General features: G+C 42.5%; 1 protein-coding gene and 1 long non-coding RNA gene across 7 annotated transcripts; one reads left to right on the top strand and one right to left on the bottom strand.

The window, feature by feature from the left end:
- Positions 1 to 2,699: 2,699 nt before the first annotated feature.
- LOC139068969 (uncharacterized) lies at positions 2,700 to 4,093 on the top strand. The gene is made up of 3 exons (XR_011520198.1): positions 2,700 to 2,851; positions 3,754 to 3,817; positions 3,904 to 4,093. It is a non-coding gene; the product is annotated as an uncharacterized lncRNA (long non-coding RNA).
- A 246-nt stretch (positions 4,094 to 4,339) lies between these two features.
- LOC139068968 (spectrin alpha chain, non-erythrocytic 1-like) lies at positions 4,340 to 9,459 on the bottom strand. 6 transcript variants are annotated; one of them, XM_070549826.1, is made up of 12 exons: positions 9,026 to 9,459; positions 8,408 to 8,561; positions 7,429 to 7,551; positions 7,141 to 7,275; positions 6,952 to 7,056; positions 6,763 to 6,867; positions 6,655 to 6,687; positions 5,675 to 5,722; positions 5,471 to 5,562; positions 5,080 to 5,390; positions 4,779 to 4,985; positions 4,340 to 4,696 (listed from the first exon to the last, which is right to left on the bottom strand). In XM_070549826.1, exons 6-12 carry the CDS (start codon positions 6,793 to 6,795, stop codon positions 4,632 to 4,634), a joined length of 789 nt encoding a protein of 262 aa, XP_070405927.1. In that variant the 5' UTR covers positions 6,796 to 6,867; positions 6,952 to 7,056; positions 7,141 to 7,275; positions 7,429 to 7,551; positions 8,408 to 8,561; positions 9,026 to 9,459; the 3' UTR covers positions 4,340 to 4,631. The 6 variants fall into 6 exon arrangements, with proteins under 6 accessions (XP_070405927.1, XP_070405930.1, XP_070405928.1 ...); XM_070549829.1 differs by having other exon boundaries at positions 8,408 to 8,558; XM_070549827.1 differs by having other exon boundaries at positions 7,420 to 7,551; positions 8,408 to 9,459.
- Positions 9,460 to 26,040: the final 16,581 nt, after the last annotated feature.

Raw genomic sequence — 26,040 nt, 5'->3', positions numbered from 1 at the left:
TTGTTTTCACACAAATGAACCCAGAATGATGTGAAATTGTGCTTCGTGCAACATAATTCTGGGTGCCATTTCCAAACCACAAGTGCTAATGACTCCATTCCTTTTTGTGTTTGTAGGGGCTGTTGATTGGAGTACACTAAAACAAACCTGATCTCTCTTGGACATTCAGAAGCCAAGTTATAAGCCCACAAAGGTGTAACTGGACTACTTCTTTAAATTGACACCAGGCCCGGTGACCTTTGGGACATGGTTTGACCCCCTTAGGAAAGTGCTATCATCATGAAACGTTCAGATCACTTACAACTCAATAGATTCTACCTTCCTGTAACGTTTCAGCCTGATTGGACCTTGTTTTCACACAAATGAACCCAGAATGATGTGAAATTGTGCTTCGTGCAACATAATTCTGGGTGCCATTTAAAAACCATAAGTGCTAATGACTCCATTCCTCTTTGGGGTAATGGGGGCTGTTAATTGGAGTACTCTAAAACAAACCTGACCTCTCTAGGATATTCAGAAGCCAAGTTATAAGCCCACAAATGTGTAACTGGACTACTTCTTTAAAGTGACACCAGGCCCGGTGACCTTTGGGACATGGTTTGACCCCCTATAGGAAAGTGCGATCATCATGAAACGTTCAGATCACTTACAACTCAATAGATTCTACCTTCTTGTGACGTTTCAGCCTGATTGGACCTTGTTTTCACACAAATGGACCCAGAATGATGTGAAATTGTGCTTCGTGCAACATAATTCTGGGTGCCATTTACAAACCATAAGTGCTAATGACTCCATTCCTTTTTGTGGTTGTAGGGGCTGTTGATTGGAGTACATTAAAACAAACCTGATCTCTCTAGGAAATTCAGAAGCCAAGTTATAAGCCCACAAATGTGTAACTGGACTAATTCTTTAAATTGACACCAGATCCAGTGACCTTTGGGACATGGTTTGACCCCCTTAGGAAAGTGCTATCATCATGAAACGTTCAGATCACTTACAACTCAATAGATTCTACCTTCCTGTAACGTTTCAGCCTGATTGGACCTTGTTTTCACACAAATGAACCCAGAATGATGTGAAATTGTGCTTCGTGCAACATAATTTTGGGTGCCATTTAAAAACCATAAGTGCTAAGACTCCATTCCTTTTTGTGGTTGTAGGGGCTGTTGATTGGAGTACACTCAAACAAACCTGATCTCTCTAGGACATTCAGAAGCCAAGTTATAAGCCCACAAATGTGTAACTGGACTAATTCTTTAAATTGACACCAGATCCGGTGACCTCTGGGACATGGTTTGACCCCCTTAGGAAAGTGCTATCATCATAAAATGTTCAGATCACTTACAACTCAATAGATTCTACATTCCTGTAACGTTTCAGCCTGATTGGACCTTGTTTTCACACAAATGGACCCAGAATGATGTGAAATTGTGCTTCGTTTAACATAATTCTGGGTGCCATTTCCAAACCATAAGTGCTAATGACTCCATTCCTTTTTGTGGTTGTAGGGGCTGTTGATTGGAGTACACTAAAACAAACCTGACCTCTCTAGAACATTCAGAAGCCAAGTTATAAGTCCACAAATGTGTAACTGGACTACTTCTTTAAAGTGACACCAGGCCCGGTGACCTTTGGGACATGGTTTGACCCCCTATAGGAATGTGCGATCATCATGAAACGTTCAGATCACTTACAACTCAATAGATTCTACCTTCCTGTAACATTTCAGCCTGATTGGACCTTGTTTTCACACAAATGGACCCAGAATGATGTGAAATTGTGCATCGTGCAACATAATTCTGGGTGCCATTTCCAAACAATAAGTGCTAATGACTCCATTCCTTTTTGTGGTTGTAGGGGCTGTTGATTGGAGAACACTAAAACAAACCTGATCTCTCTAGGACATTCAGAAGCCAAGTTATAAGCCCACAAATGTGTAACTGGACCACTTCTTTAAATTGACACCAGATCCGGTGACCTTTGTGGCATGGTTTGACCCCCTTAGGAAAGTGATATCATCATGAAATGTTCAGATCACTTACAACTCAATAGATTCTACCTTCCTGTAACGTTTCAGCCTGATTGGACCTTGGTTTCACACAAATGAACCCAGAATGATGTGAAATTGTGCTTTGTGCAACATAATTCTGGGTGCCATTTACAAACCATAAGTGCTAATGACTCCATTCCTTTTTGTGGTTGTAGGGGCTGTTGATTGGAGTACACTAAAACAAACCTGACCTCTCTAGGACATTCAGAAGCCAAGTTATAAGCCCACAAATGTGTAACTGGACTACTTCTTTAAATTGACACCAGATCCAGTGACCTTTGGGACATGGTTTGACCCCCTTAGGAAAGTCTATCATCATGAAACGTTCAGATCACTTACAACTCAGTAGATTCAACCTTCCTGTAACGTTTCAGCCTGATTGGACCTTGTTTTCACCATAGACTGTACATATACTGGACAAACGGATTCCATTGGCTTCAATATCATGTTTGTTGTCTATAATGGGAGGTGGCCACCACCGCCATTTTGACCGTGTCACAGGTTCCGTCCAGCCCAGACAATTCCATAAAAGGGAAGAGAGGAGGCGCTGAGGGTGTGGCTGTAAGGCTGGGCTCGAGTGACGACACCCAGGCGAACTAGCTACTAGCTAACCTGAAGCTAACCCTGGCTAACCCAAAGCTAAAGCGGAGGTGGGAGCCGAGCTAACTGATGTAGCCACCTAGCTTCAACCCAACCGGAGCTAACTGGAACACCCATCGACCTGAACCTTACACGGAGTTTAGGTGGAGGTTTTCTGCGCCTGTTCGTGAGAAGTACCAGTATTAAAAAAGTTTTAAATCGGTAAGTTTATAATTTATTTCCGTAATGAAAACATTTTGCTTTGAGCAAGTTTTCAGTAGTTTTTTTCGGCGCTATCACTCCTGAGTCGCACCAGCCATTAAATGTATCATGAAGAAGAGAACATATATTTAAGTCGTATTTTGGGGGGACATTTTATTATCTTTCTTACAAAATCTGAGACCAAGCGTTTCACATTGCAACACAAGCACCGGTAACCATAACAGAATGAACAACAGCCAGCAGAGGAGAGGATGGCGGTGTTTCCACCCCTCCCGGCCGGCGAGGAGAGCTCATTCCTGGGCTGGAGCCGGCCCTCAGCACCCCGCCACAGGCTCTAACAGATGCTGGCGGTGTTTGAAACCCTCCCAGCGGGACAGGGGAACTCATTCTTGTGTGGGTCGGAGTCGGCCCGCAGCAGCGCGGTGTAGCCTACATATTTTGTTATATAAGTCGCTCTGGAGTATAAGTAGCAGGACCAGCCAGAATATGTAAAAAAGTGCGAGTTATAGTCCAGAAAATATGGCAGTTATTAGTATTCGAGCTAAATTAGCAGCCTAAATACATTTCATATATTTCCAAAATGTAATACTTGTTTGTATCTTGTACAGCCAACTAGTCTTTATTCTGGACTCAGTACAATTTACCAAAAGTAAAGAGACATTCTACAGATGAAGTAAGCACAAGATAACTTACTGGAAGACACGGAATTATCATGAGAACCAGAACAAGAGAGCCTGATAACAGTCATGTGAAAATAACAGTTAAAAAGTATGTATGTATAATAGAAATAAAAATATATTAGAATTAGTGTAACTCACTGTGATCAAACAATAAATCAGCCATAGCTGATTAGTAAATATGACATGAGGTCTTGGAGTTTTTAATTTTCATTTTTTTCTTAGATCTGTTAAAAGGTCACCATGGCAGCCTGTGTGTCTCCAACATCAGCTACACAAAGCAGCAAGTGTAAATTCCACATACCTGTCTCACCACTTCATGTATGGTTTTGTACTTTAAACAATTATGACAAACCTGTTATTTTTTCTCCATAGCCATTTGGATCATTGGAGACAGCTGAGTGAGGCGTGGTGCCCAGAGAGCTGCAGAGACAACCTTGGCCTCCCTGACGTCTGTGTCTCCTGGTTCGGTTGGGGCGGACCATCGACATACATACATACATGTGCCGACACTTTGCGCCCTGTTTTATAAAATGTAGTGTTAAAAATAAATGTTTTTGCTCAATTACTGGAATTTCTTTGGTTAAGACAAAAGTGAGGAATAATCATTTACAAGTTATTTGTACAACAGGACCATTTTAAATCCCAACAGTTTCTTAGCAGATAATAGAAATTTGTTCTTTACTAACTTTACTTGCTTTAAAAATCTTACTAAAATAGTGGCGTATTGCAAAACCCAATCATACTTATGTAAACATTAGCTTTGTAGATATTTTTTACAGATATATATTTGTGTGCAACAAATCCAAACTTAAATAATTTGTCATTCTTTATTGAAAAACAACAAAATACAGTTATACAGAAGTGTGGGAAAATGATAATGTGAAAGTATTGCTATTTAAATGTAATCCTATTTATCTTTAAAAAGAAAAACTCTAAAAATGTCCTGTACAGCATCATGACAGAAGAATGGTGGTCTGTCTGTCAGAATGTGCTGAACAGATTTGCTCTTTGAAGAGGAGTGTCATGTTTGGAGGAAGGTACTTAACCCAAGACATGCAGAATACAACACTGACCAAAAGCTGATGGAAAAAATGATTTCTTTATAAGGAGGAACTTAAGGTGCACAGATAAGTCTGTGGTTGGAACTGCAACAACAGCTCAGCGTCTGGAGGAGGGAGAACACAGGTGAGCTTAGGTTCTGGTTTCAAAATCCATTGTAGGCAGGCAGAGGTGTTCAGCAGACTTACTGTGGTGGGTGTACGTGTTGGCTGGAGGAGGGAGAGGTAGAGAGGAAGCGCAGGAGAGGGAGCAGAGGTGGAGAGAAGCGGGGCGTCCTGGTGGATGGGGCACTGGGTGAGATGAGAGGTGGGTTATGGAGGCTGGTGATAAGGTCCGTGTGTTGAATATCCAAATCCTGGAGTAGAGGTCAGTATCCAATGAGGTCGACAGGAATCCTGAAGAATGGTAAATCCAATATAAGAGCAAAAACACAACGAAATAACATTAATCCTAGGAACACTAGAGGTAACACGAGTGGCTGGTTACTACCAAAACTGAGGCAATCTTCTGGCGTCAACTTGTGTCCTGCATCCACCTTAAATAGGAAAGCACCCCGCTGATTGCTGATCAGGAACGGCTGGGGTGGAGTCACCAGAACCATGAAGAACGTGTCTCCAGAGACAACTCGGGTCCTGGTACCGATCAGGAAGCGGACCTTATCACCCAGAGCTGCCAGGTCATGCTCAAAGCCTTCATGTTCACGCTGCAGAGCCTGAACGCTGGCCAGGTCGTGGCCGTAGTTGTCTGTGTTCAGGGCCTGGTTCTTCTCCTCGATCCACTCTTTGGTCTCATCAGCATCTCTGAGAAGACATCAGAACTCCGTCTGAGTGTGGGTCCAAACTCTACTGACCCGTAAGCGGCGCATAAGTGTGCGGGGTACCTGTGGAAGCGCTGCACCTCATGGGCGCTGCCCAGCATGTTGCTCCGGTCTTCAGCCAGCTGTTGCAGCGAGCGCCAGCAGTTGTTCAGCTCCTGGAGAGAAACCAAACCCAGTGAGATGAAGGTGGACGCCAGCGGGCTGGACGCCGGACAAGGAAACCTGGAGACGGATCGCTCAGACAGGAAGGGAAGAGCTTCCTCTTACCTTGATGGAATTAAAGTTAGCCGTCGTCTGAACGCCCAACCGTACGGTCTGAGGTCAAAGGTCACAGGAAACACACACCAGTCAGCAGTCATACAGATGCATAAAGATAACTGTAGCCATGGCAACCAGCTGACATGTCCCCACTTTCACCAGCACCTGGTGCCTGCCGGGTCACCTGAATTCCTGTGTGATGTCAGCACGGTCAGCCGTGACTGCGGCCATCAGAGGTGACCTCTGATCAGCTGAATGAACTCACCTTCTAGGGTGACGCCGTCTTACCCCGGGTTTCCACGGGAGCCGTCAGCAGCATGTTACTGCAGCAGCACGTCTTGCTCGCGTAAGCTGCTGCTTGGCCCTTCCCACGAGACGCGAAGCAGCAGGGGAGCAGCTGTCACCGACCGAGCACGAAGTCACACGAGTGACTTCATCAGTAAACACAACAACAAGCAGGAGAAAATTACAACATGGTTTGTGTTTTATGTTCTGTCCATTTTATAATCGCCAATACGGACCTGAAAAACAAAGGAGACCGCTAGCTAGGTGATAACTTCTCACGGGGCCGCACAGTTAGAAACTGTTTTTAAAATTAAAGCAACCGGAAGGCAGTATGTTCTTTATTCTGAAAATCTCGGTAGCTTCTCTCAATTTCCGCGTCCGATTTCCTGTCTTTCCTTCCCCAAAAATGTCGAACTTGACCCGTTTCAGAGGCGTCGCGCGTAGAAAATAGAACCGGCGCGTAAAGGCCGCGACATGCTGCTCCTGAGATGCGGCCGACTCGCACTGCTGACGGCTCCAGTGGAAAAGGTTCTGTTGACCACAGCGGTTCCTATCAGCAGCTATGACGTGCTGCTGCAGTAACGTGCTGCTGACGACTCCGGTGGAAAGCCGGGGTTAGAGTCGGCTTCATCCTGTAAACAAACAAATGAGTGGTAACAAAAACACCACGTCTGGTTCTGGTGGAGGCGGAGGACAACACGCACCTTTCCAGGAGCAGAACCCAGATGTTCTTGTTGCTACAAACAGAGACGAGCAGAGTTAACAAACCAGGAAGTGAGAGGGACCAGCTGCTGCAGACAGGTGACGCTCACCTGAGCCTGAACCATAGGAGCCTCCTCAGCCATCAGACCTTCTGACTCCAGTTCAGATGCCACCTTGTTGATGTCCCTCAGGCGGGACTCGTTGGCCTTCAGGTCCTGCAGGACAAAAGCACCTGCTGATTATCACCTGAGCTGATCTGACAGCTGCTGCTGGAAGACGGAGAGGAGGAAAAGTCCGACCTTCTGGAAGTCGTCAAACTTCTTCTGCAAGGCCTCGACCTGCTCCAGGTCCGACCCGTCTCTCCATCCTCATTCAGCTAAAGACGCGAGTTCAAGTAAAACAACCTAAAGTCACACAAACACAAAGCAGGTGTGGAGATGTTCGCTCTGAGCTGGAGGTCGTTCCTCGGCTGTGAAGGGCACACGAACCTTGTTGGTGCTGTTGAGCAGCGTGAGGATGTCGCCCTTCTTCATGGTGACCTCTCGAGGACTCTTCTCCTGGTAGTCGTACAGAGCCAGAACCAGCTCCTTCCCGGTCTCATCGTCAGTTGGAGCCACTTGTTGCTGTCGGGTTAACAGGTCTGGTGTTAGAACGTGGTGGATAAGAATGTTCTGACGGGCCGAGGGTTCTGAACCAGCGAAGTGACCTGGACCCAAACAAAGTGAGCCAGAACCTGCAGACACCTCAGAAACATGTCAGGACCAGACCTGCTCTACCTTCCTCCATTATGGTCTCTCCTTTCTGGGTGACAGCCTTGATGCGAGGTTCATGACCTGTGATCTCAGCCTGCAGAGCCTCGTGCTTCTTCAGCAGGTTCTGGACACCAATCAGGTCCTTCCCTGAGGACACATGTTAGAGTTCAGCATTATGCAGTAGACAGACCAGTTTAACCCAGGGGTTTCTTTCTTCTACAATCTGCTCTTTAACTGTATTATTTCCTGCTATTTCAGCTGTTAACTTTATTTTTTCTCTAAGTGTTTTTCTCCCCAGAAGAAGCTACAATGATGTTCTGCTGAGCTGTGGTGGCCTCATGGAGGGGGCCATCATCTAGCACACTGTTGCTAACCACTTAATCATTCTCCCTCTCCTGATAATAACATTTTACTTTCTTTGATGTTGGATGTACTACTGCTAGTTTACCCGTTTAATTATAGATTCACTAGGATAAATACAATAAAATTTATCTCTCGCCAAATAGAATATTTACTAAGAAATCACAATGTAACGTGTGTGTGTGTGTGTGTGTGTGTGTGTGTGTGTGTGTGTGTGTGTGTGTGTAAAAGCCATGTGTAGTGTTTATTTATAAAGCATATGTTGTTGGATTTTATCCAGAATCGAGACTTTGAAAATATATTGTTTAATTACAGTTTGATTTATTTGACATCTGTATAATGTTTATTATTTTGTTTTTTCCCCCTAAATGCCTAACGTTTGAGTTTAACATGAATATCAGTCATTCATCCCAATACATGAAGTTACACATTTTAAATTTTAATAGGGGAAGACTGCAGGAGGGAGCGGTAAAATCATAGACTGTACATACTTGCTACCCGCCGGCTGTGATCACAAGCGACAACATATTAGTTCCCGCTGCTTCTTCGGTAAACAGCGCCAACAAAAACAAAGAAACTTGGGATCTTGTCGGCGTGGTGGTGGGATTTAAGGGAAACGCTGTATGCCCTATAGACTTCTCACCGAGCTGCAGTATTTCTCCGGTCAGATCTGTCTCTGAGAGCTCCACGAGCGGTCAGCCCGCGCAGAAACTAGCCGCCGCACCGGTCAGGCTGCCTGGCCTGACCGCTGGGGATTACCGGATGGAAGAATGGACACAGGTGTCACTCCAAGCCTGCTGGAGATTTTAAGGGTTCAGATGAAAACACCCTACCACTCAGGCTGCTTACACATCGATATTAAGTTGTCGCTGTTGCGCTCACGCCATAATACAGTATTAGATGCGGTTAAAGTCAGACATGAAAAACTCCACGAGCGGTCAGACCACGCAGCAGCTAGGCGCAGCAAGTAGGCGCCGGATCGGTCAGGCTGCCCGGCCTGACCGCTGGGGATTACCGGGTGGAAGAATGGACACAGAAGTCTCCCTCTTAGCGCTCCGTCATATTTCAACCCATTTTGATCTTTTACCATATTACCCATCTAAATATGCCCTATTAATTATTTTACCGTATTTTACATTTAAATTTCATGGTTAAACAGTAAATGCTACATGTTAAACTGATGGTTAGCTAGCTACTTCGGTAAACTCAGCTAGTTTAAAGGCAGCAGTGACATAAAATACGAATATAGATTTTAACTTACCGAAAAAAATGAAGTGGAGACTCCTTGGACGCTCTATTAGTGCAATTAATACCACTGCAAGTCATTTTGTCCAACAATTGCACCAATAATATCCAAAACAGAATTCACAAGCACAGAGACTCAAAATCCCGAAACAGCTTCCAGGAGGGGCCGAGGCTGTACTGAGGCCTTTCCACGGAGCTAGCTCTGTGGTCACGTGGGTCTGAGGCGGCGGTCACGTGTGTCGGATGCTCATTAATTATACAGAATTTTAGGCTTTCAATACACTTAAACAGAAGAGTGAGAAAAAAATTCACCCCCCTCAGAGTTGTCATGAGTATAAACTAGATAATTTAGACAAAAAACATGTTTTGGCACCAGGCTGTAAACATGTTTATTTCTGCTGTGAAATCGGCATTTTCAACATGGGAGTCAATGAGGATTTGCTCGCTTCTGGCACCAGCCCCCAGCGGATGACGGTGGAACTGCAATTTTTCTTACTTCCGGGTTGGGACCATTTTCTGAACGGCATTGTGGGGGCTTGGTTTTCACACAAATGAACCCAGAATGATGTGAAATTGTGCTTCGTGCAACATAATTTTGGGTGCCATTTAAAAACCATAAGTGCTAAGACTCCATTCCTTTTTGTGGTTGTAGGGGCTGTTGATTGGAGTACACTAAAACAAACCTGATCTCTCTAGGACATTCAGAAGCCAAGTTATAAGCCCACAAATGTGTAACTGGACTACTTCTTTAAATTGACACCAGATCCGGTGACCTCTGGGACATGGTTTGACCCCCTTAGGAAAGTGCTATCATCATGAAATGTTCAGATTACTTACAACTCAATAGATTCTACCTTCCTGTAACGTTTCAGCCTGATTGGACCTTGTTTTCACACAAATGAACCCCGAATGATGTGAAATTGTGCTTCGTGCAACATAATTCTGGGTGCCATTTAAAAACCATAAGTGCTAATGACTCCATTCCTTTTTGGGGTAATGGGGGCTGTTAATTGGAGTACTCTAAAACAAACCTGACCTCTCTAGGACATTCAGAAGCCAAGTTATAAGCCCACAAATGTGTAACTGGACTACTTCTTTAAAGTGACACCAGGCCCGGTGACCTTTGGGACATGGTTTGACCCCCTATAGGAATGTGCGATCATCATGAAACGTTCAGATAACTTACAACTCAATAAATTCTACCTTCGTGTAACGTTTCAGCCTGATTGGACCTTGTTTTCACACAAATGGACCCAGAATGATGTGAAATTGTGTTTCGTGCAACATAATTCTGGGTGCAATTTCCAAACCATAAGTGCTAATGACTCCATTCCATTTTGTGGTTGTAGGGGTTGTTGATTGGAGTACACTAAAACAAACCTGATCTCTCTAGGACATTCAGAAGCCAAGTTATAAGCCCACAAATGTGTAACTGGACTACTACTTTAAATTGACACCAGATCCGGTGACCTCTGGGACATGGTATGACCCCCTTAGGAAAGTGCTATCATCATGAAATGTTCAGATCACTTACAACTCAATAGATTCTACCTTGCTGTAACGTTTCAGCCTGATTGGACCTTGTTTTCACACAAATGAACCCCGAATGATGTGAAATTGTGCTTCGTGCAACATAATTCTGGGTGCAATTTCCAAACCATAAGTGCTAATGACTCCATTCCTTTTTGTGGTTGTAGGGGTTGTTGATTGGAGTACACTAAAACAAACCTGATCTCTCTAGGACATTCAGAAGCCAAGTTATAAGCCCACAAATCTGTAACTGGACTACTTCTTTAAATTGACACCAGATCCGGTGACCTCTGGGACATGGTTTGACCCCCTTAGGAAAGTGCTATCATCATGAAACGTTCAGATCACGTACAACTCAATAGATTCTACCTTCTTGTAACGTTTCAGCCAGATTGGACCTTGTTTTCACACAAATGAACCCAGAATGATGTGAAATTGTGCTTCGTGCAACATAATTCTGGGTGTCATTTAAAAACCATAAGTGCTAATGACTCCATTCCTTTTTGGGGTAATGGGGGCTGTTAATTGGAGTACTCTAAAACAAACCTGACCTCTCTAGGATATTCAGAAGCCAAGTTATATGCCCACAAAGGTGTAACTGGACTACTTCTTTAAAGTGACACCAGGCCCGGTGACCTTTGGGACATGGTTTGACCCCCTTAGGAAAGTGCTATCATCATGAAACGTTCAGATCACTTACAACTCAATAGATTCTACCTTCCTGTAACGTTTCAGCCTGATTGGACCTTGTTTTCACACAAATGGACCCAGAATGATGTGAAATTGTGCTTCGTGCAACATAATTCTGGGTGCCATTTAAAAACCATAAGTGCTAATGACTCCATTCCTTTTTGTGATTGTAGGGGCTGTTGATTGGAGTACACTAAAACAAACCTGATCTCTCTAGGGCATTCAGAAGCCAAGTTATAAGCCGACAAGTGTAACTGGACTACTTCTTTAAATTGACACCAGGCCCGGTCACCTTTGGGACATGTTTTGACCCCCTTAGGAAAGTGCTATCAAGATGAAATGTTCAGATCACTTACAACTCAATAGATTCTACCTTCCTGTAACGTTTCAGCCTGATAGGACCTTGTTTTCACACAAATGAACCCAGAATGATGTGAAATTGTGCTTCGTGCATCATAATTCTGGGTGCCATTTACAAACCATAAGTGCTAATGACTCCATTCCTTTTTGTGGTTGTAGGGGCTGTTGATTGGAGTACACTAAAACAAACCTGACCTCTCTAGGACATTCAGAAGCCAAGTTATAAGCCCACAAATGTGTAACTGGACTACTTCTTTAAATTGACACCAGATCCAGTGACCTTTGGGACATGGTTTGACCCCCTTAGGAAAGTGCTATCATCATGAAACGTTAAGATCACTTACAACTCAATAGATTCTACCTTCCTGTAACGTTTCAGCCTGATTGGACCTTGTTTTCACACAAATGAACCCAGAATGATGTGAAATTGTGCTTCGTGCAACATAATTTTGGGTGCCATTTAAAAACCATAAGTGCTAAGACTCCATTCCTTTTTGTGGTTGTAGGGCCTGTTGATTGGAGTACACTAAAACAAACCTGATCTCTCTAGGACATTCAGAAGCCAAGTTATAAGCCCACAAATGTGTAACTGGACTACTTATTTAAATTGACACCAGATCCGGTGACCTCTGGGACATGGTTTGACCCCCTTAGGAAAGTGGTATCATCATGAAATGTTCAGATCACTTACAACTCAATAGATTCTACCTTCCTGTAACGTTTCAGCCTGATTGGACCTGGTTTTCACACAAATGAACCCCGAATGATGTGAAATTGTGCTTCGTGCAACATAATTCTGGGTGCCATTTAAAAACCATAAGTGCTAATGACCCCATTCCTTTTTGGGGTGATGTGGGCTGTTAATTGGAGTACTCTAAAACAAACCTGACCTCTCTAGGACATTCAGAAGCAAAGTTATAAGCCCACAAATGTGTAACTGGACTACTTCTTTAAAGTGACACCAGGCCCGGTGACCTTTGGGACATGGTTTGACCCCCTATAGGAATGTGCGATCATCATGAAACGTTCAGATCACTTACAACTCAATAAATTCTACCTTCTTGTAACGTTTCAGCCTGATTGGACCTTGTTTTCACACAAATGGACCCAGAATGATGTGAAATTGTGCTTCGTGCAACATAATTCTGGGTGCAATTTCCAAACCATAAACGCTAATGACTCCATTCCTTTTTGTGGTTGTAGGGGTTGTTGATTGGAGTCCACTAAAACAAACCTGATCTCTCTAGGACATTCAGAAGCCAAGTAATAAGCCCACAAATGTGTAACTGGACTACTTCTTTAAATTGACACCAGATCCGGTGACCTCTGGGACATGGTTTGACCCCCTTAGGAAAGTGCTATCATCATGAAACGTTCAGATCACTTACAACTCAATAGATTCTACCTTCTTGTAACGTTTCAACCTGATTGGACCTCGTTTTCACACAAATGAACCCAGAATGATGTGAAATTGTGATTCGTGCAACATAATTCTGGGTGCCATTTAAAAACCATAAGTGCTAATGACTCCATTCCTTTTTGGGGTAATGGGGGCTGTTAATTGGAGTACTCTAAAACAAACCTGACCTCTCTAGGATATTCAGAAGCCAAGTTATAAGCCCACAAATGTGTAACTGGACTACTTCTTTAAAGTGACACCAGGCCCGGTGACCTTTGGGACATGGTTTGACCCCCTATAGGATAGTGCGATCATCATGAAACGTTCAGATCACTTACAACTCAATAGATTCTACCTTCTTGTGACGTTTCAGCCTGATTGGACCTTGTTTTCACACAAATGGACCCAGAATGATGTGAAATTGTGCTTTGTGCAACATAATTCTGGGTGCCATTTACAAACCATAAGTGCTAATGACTCCATTCCTTTTTGGGGTAATGGGGGCTGTTAATTGGAGTACTCTAAAACAAACCTGACCTCTCTAGGACATTCAGAAGCCAAGTTATAAGCCCACAAATGTGTAACTGGACTACTTCTTTAAAGTGACACCAGGCCCGGTGACCTTTGGGACATGGTTTGACCCCCTATAGGAAAGTGCGATCATCATGAAACGTTCAGATAACTTTTATCTCAATAAATTCTACCTTCTTGTAACGTTTCAGCCTGATTGGACCTTGTTTTCACACAAATGGACCCAGAATGATGTGAAATTGTGCTTCGTGCAACATAATTCTGGGTGCAATTTCCAAACCATAAGTGCTAATGACTCCATTCCTTTTTGTGGTTGTAGGGGTTGTTGATTGGAGTACACTAAAACAAACCTGATCTCTCTAGGACATTCAGAAGCCATGTTATAAGCCCACAAATCTGTAACTGGACTACTTCTTTAAATTGACACCAGATCCGGTGACCTCTGGGACATGGTTTGACCCCCTTAGGAAAGTGCTATCATCATGAAACGTTCAGATCACTTACAACTCAATAGATTCTACCTTCTTGTAACGTTTCAGCCTGATTGGACCTTGTTTTCACACAAATGAACCCAGAATGATGTGAAATTGTGCTTCGTGCAACATAATTCTGGGTGTCATTTAAAAACCATAAGTGCTAATGACTCCATTCCTTTTTGGGGTAATGGGGGCTGTTAATTGGAGTACTCTAAAACAAACCTGACCTCTCTAGGATATTCAGAAGCCAAGTTATATGCCCACAAAGGTGTAACTGGACTACTTCTTTAAAGTGACACCAGGCCCGGTGACCTTTGGGACATGGTTTGACCCCCTTAGGAAAGTGCTATCATCATGAAACGTTCAGATCACTTACAACTCAATAGATTCTACCTTCCTGTAACGTTTCAGCCTGATTGGACCTTGTTTTCACACAAATGGACCCAGAATGATGTGAAATTGTGCTTCGTGCAACATAATTCTGGGTGCCATTTAAAAACCATAAGTGCTAATGACTCCATTCCTTTTTGTGATTGTAGGGGCTGTTGATTGGAGTACACTAAAACAAACCTGATCTCTCTAGGGCATTCAGAAGCCAAGTTATAAGCCCACAAGTGTAACTGGACTACTTCTTTAAATTGACACCAGGCCCGGTGACCTTTGGGACATGGTTTGACCCCCTTAGGAAAGTGCTATCATCATGAAACGTTCAGATCACTTACAACTCAATAGATTCTACCTTCCTGTAACGTTTCAGCCTGATTGGACCTTGTTTTCACACAAATGAACCCAGAATGATGTGAAATTGTGCTTCGTGCAACATAATTCTGGGTGCCATTTACAAACCATAAGTGCTAATGACTCCATTCCTTTTTGTGGTTGTAGGGGCTGTTGATTGGAGTACACTAAAACAAACCTGACCTCTCTAGGACATTCAGAAGCCAAGTTATAAGCCCACAAATGTGTAACTGGACTACTTCTTTAAATTGACACCAGATCCAGTGACCTTTGGGACATGGTTTGACCCCCTTAGGAAAGTGCTATCATCATGAAACGTTCAGATCACTTACAACTCAATAGATTCTACCTTCCTGTAACGTTTCAGCCTGATTGGACCTTGTTTTCACACAAATGAACCCAGAATGATGTGAAATTGTGCTTCGTGCAACATAATTTTGGGTGCCATTTAAAAACCATAAGTGCTAAGACTCCATTCCTTTTTGTGGTTGTAGGGGCTGTTGATTGGAGTACACTAAAACAAACCTGATCTCTCTAGGACATTCAGAAGCCAAGTTATAAGCCCACAAATGTGTAACTGGACTACTTATTTAAATTGACACCAGATCCGGTGACCTCTGGGACATGGTTTGACCCCCTTAGGAAAGTGGTATCATCATGAAATGTTCAGATCACTTACAACTCAATAGATTCTACCTTCCTGTAACGTTTCAGCCTGATTGGACCTTGTTTTCACACAAATGAACCCCGAATGATGTGAAATTGTGCTTCGTGCAATATAATTCTGGGTGCCATTTAAAAACCATAAGTGCTAATGACCCCATTCCTTTTTGGGGTAATGGGGGCTGTTAATTGGAGTACTCTAAAACAAACCTGACCTCTCTAGGACATTCAGAAGCAAAGTTATAAGCCCACAAATGTGTAACTGGACTACTTCTTTAAAGTGACACCAGGCCCGGTGACCTTTGGGACATGGTTTGACCCCCTATAGGAATGTGCGATCATCATGAAACGTTCAGATCACTTACAACTCAATAAATTCTACCTTCTTGTAACGTTTCAGCCTGATTGGACCTTGTTTTCACACAAATGGACCCAGAATGATGTGAAATTGTGCTTCGTGCAACATAATTCTGGGTGCAATTTCCAAACCATAAACGCTAATGACTCCATTCCTTTTTGTGGTTGTAGGGGTTGTTGATTGGAGTCCACTAAAACAAACCTGATCTCTCTAGGACATTCAGAAGCCAAGTAATAAGCCCACAAATGTGTAACTGGACTACTTCTTTAAATTGACACCAGATCCGGTGACCTCTGGGACATGGTTTGACCCCCTTAGGAAAGTGCTATCATCATGAAACGTTCAGATCACTTACAACTCAATATATTCTACCTTCTTGTAACGTTTCAACCTGATTGGACCTCGTTTTCACACAAATGAACCCAGAATGATGTGAAATTGTGATTCGTGCAACATAATTCTGGGTGCCATTTAAAAACCATAAGTGCTAATGACTCCATTCCTTTTTGGGGTAATGGGGGCTGTTAATTGGAGTACTCTAAAACAAACCTGACCTCTCTAGGATATTCAGAAGCCAAGTTATAAGCCCACAAATGTGTAACTGGACTACTTCTTTAAAGTGACACCAGGCCCGGTGACCTTTGGGACATGGTTTGACCCCCTATAGGAAAGTGCGATCATCATGAAACGTTCAGATCACTTACAACTCAATAGATTCTACCTTCTTGTGACGTTTCAGCCTGATTGGACCTTGTTTTCACACAAATGGACCCAGAATGATGTGAAATTGTGCTTTGTGCAACATAATTCTGGGTGCCATTTACAAACCATAAGTGCTAATGACTCCATTCCTTTTTGGGGTAATTGGGGCTGTTAATTGGAGTACTCTAAAACAAACCTGACCTCTCTAGGACATTCAGAAGCCAAGTTATAAGCCCACAAATGTGTAACTGGACTACTTCTTTAAAGTGACACCAGGCCCGGTGACCTTTGGGACATGGTTTGACCCCCTATAGGAAAGTGCGATCATCATGAAACGTTCAGATAACTTACATCTCAATAAATTCTACCTTCTTGTAACGTTTCAGCCTGATTGGACCTTGTTTTCACACAAATGGACCCAGAATGATGTGAAATTGTGCTTCGTGCAACATAATTCTGGGTGCAATTTCCAAACCATAAGTGCTAATGACTCCATTCCTTTTTGTGGTTGTAGGGGTTGTTGATTGGAGTACACTAAAACAAACCTGATCTCTCTAGGACATTCAGAAGCCAAGTTATAAGCCCACAAATCTGTAACTGGACTACTTCTTTAAATTGACACCAGATCCGGTGACCTCTGGGACATGGTTTGACCCCCTTAGGAAAGTGCTATCATCATGAAACGTTCAGATCACTTACAAATCAATAGATTCTACCTTCTTGTAACGTTTCAGCCTGATTGGACCTTGTTTTCACACAAATGAACCCAGAATGATGTGAAATTGTGCTTCGTGCAACATAATTCTGGGTGTCATTTAAAAACCATAAGTGCTAATGACTCCATTCCTTTTTGGGGTAATGGGGGCTGTTAATTGGAGTACTCTAAAACAAACCTGACCTCTCTAGGATATTCAGAAGCCAAGTTATATGCCCACAAAGGTGTAACTGGACTACTTCTTTAAAGTGACACCAGGCCCGGTGACCTTTGGGACATGGTTTGACCCCCTTAGGAAAGTGCTATCATCATGAAACGTTCAGATCACTTACAACTCAATAGATTCTACCTTCCTGTAACGTTTCATCCTGATTGGACCTTGTTTTCACACAAATGGACCCAGAATGATGTGAAATTGTGCTTCGTGCAACATAATTCTGGGTGCCATTTAAAAACTATAAGTGCTAATGACTCCATTCCTTTTTGTGATTGTAGGGGCTGTTGATTGGAGTACACTAAAACAAACCTGATCTCTCTAGGGCATTCAGAAGCCAAGTTATAAGCCCACAAGTGTAACTGGACTACTTCTTTAAATTGACACCAGGCCCGGTGACCTTTGGGACATGGTTTGACCCCCTTAGGAAAGTGCTATCATCATGAAACGTTCAGATCACTTACAACTCAATAGATTCTACCTTCCTGTAACGTTTCAGCCTGATTGGACCTTGTTTTCACACAAATGAACCCAGAATGATGTGAAATTGTGCTTCGTGCAACATAATTCTGGGTGCCATTTCCAAACCATAAGTGCTAATGACTCCATTCCTTTTTGTGGTTGTAGGGGCTGTTGATTGCAGTACACTAAAACAAACCTGATCTCTCTAGGACATTCAGAAGCCAAGTTATAAGCCCACAAATGTGTAACTGGACCACTTCTTTAAATTGACACCAGACCCGGTGACTTTTGGGACATGGTTTGACCCCCTTAGGAAAGTGCTATCAAGATGAAATGTTCAGATCACTTACAACTCAATAGATTCTACCTTCCTGTAACGTTTCAGCCTGATAGGACCTTGTTTTCACACAAATGAACCCAGAATGATGTGAAATTGTGCTTCGTGCAACATAATTCTGGGTGCCATTTACAAACCATAAGTGCTAATGACTCCATTCCTTTTTGTGGTTGTAGGGGCTGTTGATTGGAGTACACTAAAACAAACCTGACCTCTCTAGGACATTCAGAAGCCAAGTTATAAGCCCACAAATGTGTAACTGGACTACTTCTTTAAATTGACACCAGATCCAGTGACCTTTGGGACATGGTTTGACCCCCTTAGGAAAGTGCTATCATCATGAAACGTTCAGATCACTTACAACTCAATAGATTCTACCTTCCTGTAACGTTTCAGCCTGATTGGACCTTGTTTTCACACAAATGAACCCAGAATGATGTGAAATTGTGCTTCGTGCAACATAATTTTGGGTGCCATTTAAAAACCATAAGTGCTAAGACTCCATTCCTTTTTGTGGTTGTAGGGGCTGTTGATTGGAGTACACTAAAACAAACCTGATCTCTCTAGGACATTCAGAAGCCAAGTTATAAGCCCACAAATGTGTAACTGGACTACTTATTTAAATTGACACCAGATCCGGTGACCTCTGGGACATGGTTTGACCCCCTTAGGAAAGTGGTATCATCATGAAATGTTCAGATCACTTACAACTCAATAGATTCTACCTTCCTGTAACGTTTCAGCCTGATTGGACCTTGTTTTCACACAAATGAACCCCGAATGATGTGAAATTGTGCTTCGTGCAATATAATTCTGGGTGCCATTTAAAAACCATAAGTGCTAATGACCCCATTCCTTTTTGGGGTAATGGGGGCTGTTAATTGGAGTACTCTAAAACAAACCTGACCTCTCTAGGACATTCAGAAGCCAAGTTATAAGCCCACAAATGTGTAACTGGACTACTTCTTTAAAGTGACACCAGGCCCGGTGACCTTTGGGACATGGTTTGACCCCCTATAGGAATGTGCGATCATCATGAAACGTTCAGATCACTTACAACTCAATAAATTCTACCTTCTTGTAACGTTTCAGCCTGATTGGACCTTGTTTTCACACAAATGGACCCAGAATGATGTGAAATTGTGCTTCGTGCAACATAATTCTGGGTGCAATTTCCAAACCATAAACGCTAATGACTCCATTCCTTTTTGTGGTTGTAGGGGTTGTTGATTGGAATACACTAAAACAAACCTGATCTCTCTAGGACATTCAGAAGCCAAGTAATAAGCCCACAAATGTATAACTGGACTACTTCTTTAAATTGACACCAGATCCGGTGACCTCTGGGACATGGTTTGACCCCCTTAGGAAAGTGCTATCATCATGAAACGTTCAGATCACTTACAACTCAATAGATTCTACCTTCTTGTAACGTTTCAGCCTGATTGGACCTCGTTTTCACACAAATGAACCCAGAATGATGTGAAATTGTGATTCGTGCAACATAATTCTGGGTGCCATTTAAAAACCATAAGTGCTAATGACTCCATTCCTTTTTGGGGTAATGGGGGCTGTTAATTGGAGTACTCTAAAACAAACCTGACCTCTCTGAGATATTCAGAAGCCAAGTTATAAGCCCACAAATGTGTAACTGGACTACTTCTTTAAAGTGACACCAGGCCCGGTGACCTTTGGGACATGGTTTGACCCCCTATAGGAAAGTGCGATCATCATGAAACGTTCAGATCACTTACAACTCAATAGATTCTACCTTCTTGTGACGTTTCAGCCTGATTAGACCTTGTTTTCACACAAATGGACCCAGAATGATGTGAAATTGTGCTTTGTGCAACATAATTCTGGGTGCCATTTACAAACCATAAGTGCTAATGACTCAATTCCTTTTTGTGGTTGTAGGGGCTGTTGATTGGAGTACATTAAAACAAACCTGATCTCTCGAGGACATTCAGAAGCCAAGTTATAAGCCCACAAATGTGTAACTGGACTAATTCTTTAAATTGACACCAGATCCAGTGACCTTTGGGACATGGTTTGACCCCCTTAGGAAAGTGCTATCATCATGAAACGTTCAGATCACTTACAACTCAATAGATTCTACCTTCCTGTAACGTTTCAGCCTGATTGGACCTTGTTTTCACACAAATGAACCCAGAATGATGTGAAATTGTGCTTCGTGCAACATAATTTTGGGTGCCATTTAAAAACCATAAGTGCTAAGACTCCATTCCTTTTTGTGGTTGTAGGGGCTGTTGATTGGAGTACACTAAAACAAACCTGATCTCTCTAGGACATTCAGAAGCCAAGTTATAAGCCCACAAATGTGTAACTGGACTACTTCTTTAAATTGACACCAGATCCGGTGACCTCTGGGGCATGGTTTGACCCCCTTAGGAAAGTGCTATCATCATGAAATGTTCAGATCACTTACAACTCAATAGATTCTACATTCCTGTAACGTTTCAGCCTGATTGGACCTTGTTTCCACACAAATGGACCCAGAATGATGTGAAATTGTGCTTCGTGCAACATAATTCTGGGTGCCATTTCCAAACCATAAGTGCTAATGACTCCATTCCTTTTTGTGGTTGTAGGGGCTGTTGATTGGAGTACACTAAAACAAACCTGACCTCTCTAGAACATTCAGAAGCCAAGTTATAAGCCCACAAATGTGTAACTGGACTACTTCTTTAAAGTGACACCAGGCCCGGTGACCTTTGGGACATGGTTTGACCCCCTATAGGAATGTGCGGTCATCATGAAACGTTCAGATCACTTACAACTCAATAGATTCTACCTTCCTGTAACATTTCAGCCTGATTGGACCTTGTTTTCACACAAATGGACCCAGAATGATGTGAAATTGTGCTTCGTGCAACATAATTCTGGGTGCCATTTAAAAACCATAAGTGCTAATGACTCCATTCCTTTTTGTGGTGTTAGGGGCTGTTCATTGGAGTATACTTAAACAAACCTGATCTCTCTAGGACATTCAGAAGCCAAGTTATAAGCCCACAAATGTTAACTGGACCACTTCTTTAAATTGACACCAGATCCGGTGACCTTTGTGGCATGGTTTGACCCCCTTAGGAAAGTGATATCATCATGAAACGTTCAGATCACTTACAACTCAATAGATTCTACCTTCCTGTAACGTTTCAGCCTGATTGGACCTTGGTTTCACACAAATGAACCCAGAATGATGTGAAATTGTGCTTTGTGCAACATAATTCTGGGTGCCATTTACAAACCATAAGTGCTAATGACTCCATTCCTTTTTGTGGTTGTAGGGGCTGTTGATTGGAGTACACTAAAACAAACCTGACCTCTCTAGGACATTCAGAAGCCAAGTTATAAGCCCACAAATGTGTAACTGGACCACTTCTTTAAATTGACACCAGACCCGGTGACTTTTGGGACATGGTTTGACCCCCTTAGGAAAGTGCTATCAAGATGAAATGTTCAGATCACTTACAACTCAATAGATTCTACCTTCCTGTAACGTTTCAGCCTGATAGGACCTTGTTTTCACACAAATGAACCCAGAATGATGTGAAATTGTGCTTCGTGCAACATAATTCTGGGTGCCATTTACAAACCATAAGTGCTAATGACTCCATTCCTTTTTGTGGTTGTAGGGGCTGTTGATTGGAGTACACTAAAACAAACCTGACCTCTCTAGGACATTCAGAAGCCAAGTTATAAGCCCACAAATGTGTAACTGGACTACTTCTTTAAATTGACACCAGATCCAGTGACCTTTGGGACATGGTTTGACCCCCTTAGGAAAGTGCTATCATCATGAAACGTTCAGATCACTTACAACTCAATAGATTCTACCTTCCTGTAACGTTTCAGCCTGATTGGACCTTGTTTTCACACAAATGAACCCAGAATGATGTGAAATTGTGCTTCGTGCAACATAATTTTGGGTGCCATTTAAAAACCATAAGTGCTAAGACTCCATTCCTTTTTGTGGTTGTAGGGGCTGTTGATTGGAGTACACTAAAACAAACCTGATCTCTCTAGGACATTCAGAAGCCAAGTTATAAGCCCACAAATGTGTAACTGGACTACTTATTTAAATTGACACCAGATCCGGTGACCTCTGGGACATGGTTTGACCCCCTTAGGAAAGTGGTATCATCATGAAATGTTCAGATCACTTACAACTCAATAGATTCTACCTTCCTGTAACGTTTCAGCCTGATTGGACCTTGTTTTCACACAAATGAACCCCGAATGATGTGAAATTGTGCTTCGTGCAATATAATTCTGGGTGCCATTTAAAAACCATAAGTGCTAATGACCCCATTCCTTTTTGGGGTAATGGGGGCTGTTAATTGGAGTACTCTAAAACAAACCTGACCTCTCTAGGACATTCAGAAGCCAAGTTATAAGCCCACAAATGTGTAACTGGACTACTTCTTTAAAGTGACACCAGGCCCGGTGACCTTTGGGACATGGTTTGACCCCCTATAGGAATGTGCGATCATCATGAAACGTTCAGATCACTTACAACTCAATAAATTCTACCTTCTTGTAACGTTTCAGCCTGATTGGACCTTGTTTTCACACAAATGGACCCAGAATGATGTGAAATTGTGCTTCGTGCAACATAATTCTGGGTGCAATTTCCAAACCATAAACGCTAATGACTCCATTCCTTTTTGTGGTTGTAGGGGTTGTTGATTGGAATACACTAAAACAAACCTGATCTCTCTAGGACATTCAGAAGCCAAGTAATAAGCCCACAAATGTATAACTGGACTACTTCTTTAAATTGACACCAGATCCGGTGACCTCTGGGACATGGTTTGACCCCCTTAGGAAAGTGCTATCATCATGAAACGTTCAGATCACTTACAACTCAATAGATTCTACCTTCTTGTAACGTTTCAGCCTGATTGGACCTCGTTTTCACACAAATGAACCCAGAATGATGTGAAATTGTGATTCGTGCAACATAATTCTGGGTGCCATTTAAAAACCATAAGTGCTAATGACTCCATTCCTTTTTGGGGTAATGGGGGCTGTTAATTGGAGTACTCTAAAACAAACCTGACCTCTCTGAGATATTCAGAAGCCAAGTTATAAGCCCACAAATGTGTAACTGGACTACTTCTTTAAAGTGACACCAGGCCCGGTGACCTTTGGGACATGGTTTGACCCCCTATAGGAAAGTGCGATCATCATGAAACGTTCAGATCACTTACAACTCAATAGATTCTACCTTCTTGTGACGTTTCAGCCTGATTAGACCTTGTTTTCACACAAATGGACCCAGAATGATGTGAAATTGTGCTTTGTGCAACATAATTCTGGGTGCCATTTACAAACCATAAGTGCTAATGACTCAATTCCTTTTTGTGGTTGTAGGGGCTGTTGATTGGAGTACATTAAAACAAACCTGATCTCTCGAGGACATTCAGAAGCCAAGTTATAAGCCCACAAATGTGTAACTGGACTAATTCTTTAAATTGACACCAGATCCAGTGACCTTTGGGACATGGTTTGACCCCCTTAGGAAAGTGCTATCATCATGAAACGTTCAGATCACTTACAACTCAATAGATTCTACCTTCCTGTAACGTTTCAGCCTGATTGGACCTTGTTTTCACACAAATGAACCCAGAATGATGTGAAATTGTGCTTCGTGCAACATAATTTTGGGTGCCATTTAAAAACCATAAGTGCTAAGACTCCATTCCTTTTTGTGGTTGTAGGGGCTGTTGATTGGAGTACACTAAAACAAACCTGATCTCTCTAGGACATTCAGAAGCCAAGTTATAAGCCCACAAATGTGTAACTGGACTACTTCTTTAAATTGACACCAGATCCGGTGACCTCTGGGACATGGTTTGACCCCCTTAGGAAAGTGCTATCATCATGAAATGTTCAGATCACTTACAACTCAATAGATTCTACATTCCTGTAACGTTTCAGCCTGATTGGACCTTGTTTCCACACAAATGGACCCAGAATGATGTGAAATTGTGCTTCGTGCAACATAATTCTGGGTGCCATTTCCAAACCATAAGTGCTAATGACTCCATTCCTTTTTGTGGTTGTAGGGGCTGTTGATTGGAGTACACTAAAACAAACCTGACCTCTCTAGAACATTCAGAAGCCAAGTTATAAGCCCACAAATGTGTAACTGGACTACTTCTTTAAAGTGACACCAGGCCCGGTGACCTTTGGGACATGGTTTGACCCCCTATAGGAATGTGCGGTCATCATGGAACGTTCAGATCACTTACAACTCAATAGATTCTACCTTCCTGTAACATTTCAGCCTGATTGGACCTTGTTTTCACACAAATGGACCCAGAATGATGTGAAATTGTGCTTCGTGCAACATAATTCTGGGTGCCATTTAAAAACCATAAGTGCTAATGACTCCATTCCTTTTTGTGGTGTTAGGGGCTGTTCATTGGAGTATACTTAAACAAACCTGATCTCTCTAGGACATTCAGAAGCCAAGTTATAAGCCCACAAATGTTAACTGGACCACTTCTTTAAATTGACACCAGATCCGGTGACCTTTGTGGCATGGTTTGACCCCCTTAGGAAAGTGATATCATCATGAAACGTTCAGATCACTTACAACTCAATAGATTCTACCTTCCTGTAACGTTTCAGCCTGATTGGACCTTGGTTTCACACAAATGAACCCAGAATGATGTGAAATTGTGCTTTGTGCAACATAATTCTGGGTGCCATTTACAAACCATAAGTGCTAATGACTCCATTCCTTTTTGTGGTTGTAGGGGCTGTTGATTGGAGTACACTAAAACAAACCTGACCTCTCTAGGACATTCAGAAGCCAAGTTATAAGCCCACAAATGTGTAACTGGACTACTTCTTTAAATTGACATCAGATCCTGTGACCTTTGGGACATGGTTTGATCCCCTTAGGAAAGTGCTATCATCATGAAACGTTCAGATCACTTACAACTCAGTAGATTCTACCTTCCTGTAACGTTTCAGCCTGATTGGACCTTGTTTTCACACAAATGAACCCAGAAAAATGTGAAATTGTGCTTCGTGCGACATTATTTTGGGTGCCATTTAAAAACCATGAGTGCTAATGACTCCATTCCTTTTTGGGGTAATGGGGGCTGTTAATTGGAGTACTCTAAAACAAACCTGACCTCTCTAGGACATTCAGAAGCCAAGTTATAAGCCCACAAATGTGTAACTGGACTACCTCTTTAAAGTGACACCAGGCCCGGTGACCTTTGGGACATGGTTTGACCCCCTATAGGAATGTGCGATCATCATGAAACGTTCAGATAACTTACAACTCAATAAATTCTACCTTCTTGTAACGTTTCAGCCTGATTGGACCTTGTTTTAACACAAATGGACCCAGAATGATGTGAAATTGTGCTTCGTGCAACATAATTCTGGGTGCAATTTCCAAACCATAAGTGCTAATGACTCCATTCCTTTTTGTGGTTGTAGGGGTTGTTGATTGGAGTACACTAAAACAAACCTGATCTCTCTAGGACATTCAGAAGCCAAGTTATAAGCCCACAAATGTGTAACTGGACTACTTCTTTAAATTGACACCAGATCCGGTGACCTCTGGGACATGGTTTGACCCCCTTAGGAAAGTGGTATCATCATGAAACGTTCAGATCACTTACAACTCAATAGATTCTACCTTCCTGTAACGTTTCAGCCTGATTGGACCTTGTTTTCACACAAATGAACCCCGAATGATGTGAAATTGTGCTTCGTGCAATATAATTCTGGGTGCCATTTAAAAACCATAAGTGCTAATGACCCCATTCCTTTTTGGGGTAATGGGGGCTGTTAATTGGAGTACTCTA

This window comes from Nothobranchius furzeri, chromosome 3 (genome assembly GCF_043380555.1).
Source record: "Nothobranchius furzeri strain GRZ-AD chromosome 3, NfurGRZ-RIMD1, whole genome shotgun sequence".
In the NCBI taxonomy this organism is placed as follows: Eukaryota; Metazoa; Chordata; class Actinopteri; order Cyprinodontiformes; family Nothobranchiidae; genus Nothobranchius; species Nothobranchius furzeri.
This window is presented reverse-complemented; position numbering and strand designations above follow the sequence as displayed.